This window comes from Austrofundulus limnaeus, unplaced genomic scaffold (genome assembly GCF_001266775.1).
Source record: "Austrofundulus limnaeus strain Quisiro unplaced genomic scaffold, Austrofundulus_limnaeus-1.0 Scaffold160, whole genome shotgun sequence".
Lineage (NCBI taxonomy): Eukaryota > Metazoa > Chordata > Actinopteri > Cyprinodontiformes > Rivulidae > Austrofundulus > Austrofundulus limnaeus.
The window spans coordinates 240,019-245,341 of NW_013952562.1; the positions used below are offsets into that span (position 1 = coordinate 240,019).

At 42.8% G+C, this 5,323-nt stretch overlaps 1 protein-coding gene across 1 annotated transcript in view; it reads right to left on the minus strand.

The window, feature by feature from the left end:
- Positions 1-1,461: 1,461 nt before the first annotated feature.
- The window catches only part of pcsk1 (proprotein convertase subtilisin/kexin type 1), an 18,312-nt gene continuing 14,450 nt past the window's right edge, over positions 1,462-5,323 (minus strand). Inside the window, exons 11-14 of the mRNA XM_014017057.1 lie at positions 4,937-5,094; positions 4,710-4,843; positions 4,432-4,593; positions 1,462-3,247 (exon numbers count right to left, since the gene is read on the minus strand). Of these exons, the coding sequence (XP_013872511.1) occupies positions 2,819-3,247; positions 4,432-4,593; positions 4,710-4,843; positions 4,937-5,094 (883 nt within the window). The 3' untranslated portion in view covers positions 1,462-2,818. The remainder of the gene's footprint in view (positions 3,248-4,431; positions 4,594-4,709; positions 4,844-4,936; positions 5,095-5,323) is intronic.

Genomic DNA, 5,323 nt, shown 5'->3' on the forward strand with positions numbered 1-5,323 from the left:
ACATTTTGAATTTGGTGCCAGCAGCAATTCGAAAAATGCTGGGACGGTCATGTTTACCACTGTGTTACATCACCTTATCTTTTAACACTCAGTAAGTGTTTGTGAACTAAGGACTCTTAATTGTTGAAGCTTTGAATTTCAAGGTGAAATTTTTTCCCATTCGTGCTTGATCTACAACTTCAGCTACTCAACAGTCGGCAGTCTATGACGTACTTTGCACTTCATARTGCTCCACACATTTTCAATGGGAGACAGGACTGGACTGCAGGCAGGTCAGTCCACGCTGCTGTAACACGTGCAGAATGTGTCTTGGCATTGTCTTGCTGAAATAAGCAGGGGCGTCTCTGAAAATAATGTGACTTGAATGGCAGCATATGTTGCCCCAAAACCTGTAGCTTTCAGCATTAATGGTGCCTTCACAGAAGTGCAAGTTATCCATGCTATATAGGCACTGATACACTTATCAGGCCTGTAAAAGCCTCCTCAGTAAAAGATCGAAGGTCACAGGCATACTTGCAGAGATTTGTTCAGATTCTCTGAATCTATTGATGATATTATGGACTGTAGATGATAAAATTCCTAAATTTCTTACAACTGTACTTTGAGAAACGTCATTCTTAAACCGTTGGACTATTTACTCAYGCAGTTGTTCTCAAAGTGGTGAACACTTCCTTGAACAACTGAGCCTTTCGGGGATGCTCTCTTTATACCTAGTTGTGACACTTATCTGTTCCTAGTTAACCTGTGGAAAGGTTAGGGTGCCTTCTCCTGATCAGGGAGGAGGTCCTGCCCCAAGTGGAGGAGTTTAAGTATCTCAGGGCCTTGTTCACGAATGAGGGAAGAATGGAGCAGGAGATCGACAGGCGGATTGGTGCTGCGTCTGCAGTGATGCAGGTGCTGTACCGGTCTGTCGTGGTGAAGTGATTTACCAGTTGGTCTGCATTCCTACCCTCATCTATGGTCACGAGCTTTGGGTAGTGACCGAAAGAACGAGATTGCGGATACAAGCGGCYGAAATGAGTTTCCTCTGCAGGGTGTCTGGACTCTCCCATAGAGATAGGGTGAGAAGCTCAGTCATCCAGGAGGGACTCAGAGTAGAGCCGCTGCTCCTCCACGTCGAGAGGAGCCAGTTGAGGTGGCTCGAGCATCTGGTTAGGATTCCTCCTGGACACCTCCCTGGTGAGGTGTTCCAGGCACGTTGCAAATCATAAATATTTWGTTTTTATTTATGTTTTACACWATTTCCCAGCTTCATTGGAGTTGTAGTATTTAATTTTAGATTTTTGAACACGCTCACGTCTGTTCAGTAAAACTGTCGTGCTCTAATCTTAAATCGGACTTGTAAACAATTGTATTTAATCAGTTTTCCTGCTAACTGTGCATTTTCTTAAGATATGATTTATCCCCTAAGTTGTATCAAATCAAATTTCTTCTCATCTGACAGAGACCGCCACGCTCAAGTTGTCACTTTGCCATTTATTTTGATAAATCTTATATTTGCTTTTACACATTCATACAGAAGTTGAAACATAAATACCAGTTTATGTAAACAAATGTCTGACCGAACGATCAGCTGGAACAAAGACATGAAGATAACAGCACAGGTTTTCTCTAAAGAATGGATTCGTTACCAGGAGAGCTTCATCTCAAACATCGTCTTCATCACTTTTGTTGGCAGCAAGGTGGGGCGGGGCAGAACAGAGACTCTGCGTGGAGGCGTCACAACAGTTCATGTCACAAACACTTGGAATAACATGGCGAGAGTTAAAGCGTTCAACCWTGAATGTGTCTGGACGTTGAAGTGTGGAGCCTCATACGCAACTTCTGATCAGATTCATCTGTTCAAATCTCACCGTGATAGTAGAGGAACAGTTTGGTGACAACGAACAAGCTGTCAAGTATTCACAGAGGTGGTTTTAGTTGGCATATTCGTTAGACGGCTGTTTCAGCCTCCTGTGAAGCTTTGAGACAAGCTTCTGGCAGTGTTCAGATGGAGATGTTATTATTGCCACAAATAAAAAGCTAGCTAAAAGTTTTCATGTTGAACTTTATAGTTTGAATAGACCTTAGAAAAATAGATTCTCTAATTCAGCATTGCATGAATACAAAACTAAACAAACTGCAAAACAAAACGAACCTCTTAAATTTTCTATTTGTCAGTTTTTGAAGGTTTGTGATCAGACAATCTCAATTCTTCTTTTTTTCTTTTTTTAGTTTTGTTGAATCTGGAGAATGAACGGGTTCAGATTTTTTTCCAGTGGTCAATTAAACATTCAGTACATTTCAAATTTATCCATAATTTAATTTAATCACTGCAGCATTAACATGTTGGGAAAGAAAAGCATCATATTAATGTGGAAGCTTTCTGTGATGGGACACTAACTATACGGGAAGCCATTTCACAATCATCGTCTCTGAATGATGTATAGGTGTGAATGTTACTGCTGAACTTAAATTCTGAAGGTGGCGTCATGCTTGAGCAGGCAGTAAAGAGAAGAGAAGCCACACCAGCACAAATCACAAACCCYCCACCCCCTTTGATTAAATGCTTTTAGATCTAACACATGAACACAAACGTTACAGCACGTAGGCTCTRAATACGTCCGTTTTGAAATGATCAACTGAGAGAGTTAATTAACAAAAGGTGATGAATCAGAAAAAAGATCAGAAATGCAGCATTTTGGGTATTTCTCATCTTCTCTTCACGTTCAGGCTTAATAACATCTCTGTTTCTTCTGTTTTCCCCACGCCTTGTTCCTCTGCTTCCAAACTGACGCCTTTCTTCACCTCCGCCTCCCGCCTCTCTTCTCCTCGTCGCTCACTTCCGAGCGTCGTCCAGCATCTGGAACAGGGCCTGCAGCAGCCGGTCGTCCCTGTGCCTGTACGGCTTGATGTTGTAAAAGCCGTCGCTGTAGTCGCTGTAAAGACTGTCCTCGGGCCCGCGGTACTTGTTGATCAAGTCCAGAGCTTGGTACAGCTTCTGAGCCGGGAACTTGGTGGGAAAGATGGCCTGGCTCAGCTGCTGCTTCCTCCAGGTAGAGGAGGGCCTCGGCTCCGTGTGCTGCTGCTGCTGCTGCTGCTGCTGAGACGCAGCTCCCTGACGGTTAAAGGCGGTCTGCAGGAGACGCAGCAGGGCCAGAGAGGGGGAGTAAATGGGGTCTGAAGGGCTTTGAGGCTCCTTCTCTGGATCTGAAGGAGAGGCTGGTGCAGGCTCAGCCTTCTGAGGTGGGCGGGCCTCTGTGGGCTCCTGTAACAAAACAAACAAAAAGGACACATTGAAATGTTTGGTTTGGTTCCAGGAGAATYGAGGCATTATGTCGTAACTGCACCGTCCTAATGTGTGCAAACAAAACAAGCATTCTGCCTTTTTAAACAAAGAACTCATACGATTTGTTAGTGCTCAAATTATGAGGTGAGGATRAGTGTCAGCTACTACCACACCAAATTAAAGCTCAATATTCATAAAAGTGACTGAGTTATACCCTTTTATGTGTTTGCAAATGCTGGTTAGCTGAAGTAGATATCTTTATAAGGATGATTTCAAAAGTGAATTGGTTGTWGAGGTCCATCCAGYGGTCACTTTCTGAGAATTTCATTCATATTTCTAYAGTTRTGAAGGAAATTTTGTAACTGATCAAGTGGTGGTTGGATCAAGTTTTGTCATTTTTACACATTCTGATCATTGCAGCCATAAGGTTTAAAAGACAGAGRATGAGAAATGGTGTGTTATCAATGTGTTCTTTCTGTCTGTATACTGTAAACAAATGTTGGTTACGTTATGTTGGTCTGATGTAAAAGGTGACACCTCCAAGGGTGTAAACAGGAAGAGAAATACATTACAAGGTCAATTCATCATTGTATGAGTAGAAGGGTTTTTAGTTTTGCAAAGTCTCTGTTTAGAGCGGCCTGGGGCAGTCTGCTGCTTTGTTTGAGCTTTCCTGATAACGGCTCAAGGCCTAACAGAGGCCTGGGCTGTGCACTACTGCATGGAGCTGACTGGAGTCGGATGAGAATAAAGAGTTTTAAAGGTATCTAAGTAGGTTCCTGCTATTATTCAGACTTCCATTTTTGAGTGATGCTATCTGATGAGATGTTTTGCTAACAGAGAGATAAAAACATTCACACCTATACCCAGGCATTTATAGGGTCGACCACCATTATGAGAGATTAGTGTTCAAACATTCTGCTTGGATGTTAAATAGAGCCAGCTTGTGTTAGAAAAAAAACATTCAAATGCCTTTTTTTTATTATTAAATATTTCAATGACTTTAGTTTGATTAATGCAACTTGTGCAACTGTCCAAATGCATTATAAAAAGCAACTTATTTACGGCACTTGGAATGGGATATTCCAAGATTTTTGTTCACAGTTTTAAGGGCCTAAAACTGTCTCTGATTCCTTCTTTTGTTTAAATGTTTGGGCCAAACTCACCTCCATCATGTCATCCATGTGCTCCACACCTCGGCGGTCGTTCTGCACAGCATTGTAAGGAACGTACACGCGAGGTTTCTTCATGTGCTCCGGTTTCTCCGACGTTCCATGGAGAATCAGCTTCCAGTTCAAGATCCGCCCTTTGTTCTCCATGCGGCCCGACTGTCGAGAGGAACAGGAATGGTTTACGCTTAAGGCACCGGGAAAGAGATGAAATGTTTCTGCAGGTCCTAAAGGTTTGATTTTGGTTTGTCTAAGATAATGCGTGTTAAACTCACAGTATCTGTGATCTTTAAGGTCCAGGTGCCGGMAGGATCTTCTCCCCAGGTGTGAACAGACATGAAGTCCCAATTCCTGAAGCCGTTAGAGGAAGTGTCCCTCTCTCGCTCTGCCAGAAGGACTGTAGTGGTGCCTGAGGCAAACACCCCCCGAGGAGCAGATCATTGGAGGGTTATGTTACATGGCTGACATGTCCTTGTGTTTATGTGTTGCTTGTGTCTCTTACCAGCTGGGGAGGTGAGCGTGATGTGCAGGTCTCCTCTCCGGGTGTATTCGATGCTAGCCTCCACCTGCACGTGCTCCAGTGAGCGGACTGCATTCTCCTGTCCTGCACAGGCTTTGGTTGGAATCTCTATAGTGATCTCWCCTGCTGCTTTCAGCTCCCTGTGGGAGGCATTAAAATAGACGTAAACAACTCCTGAACACAAGTGTGACCTGATACTAGKACGTTCATACTACTGTAGCCATAATAATAATGCTAATAATAATAACGATGTTTGTATGTTATTGTTGTTCAATCAAACAGACTAAAAGCAGTTTCAATCAAAACAATTTTTTCAATCAAAAAAAAAAAAGAATTACTTCAACCAATAAAAAAAGCTATAAAAATAAT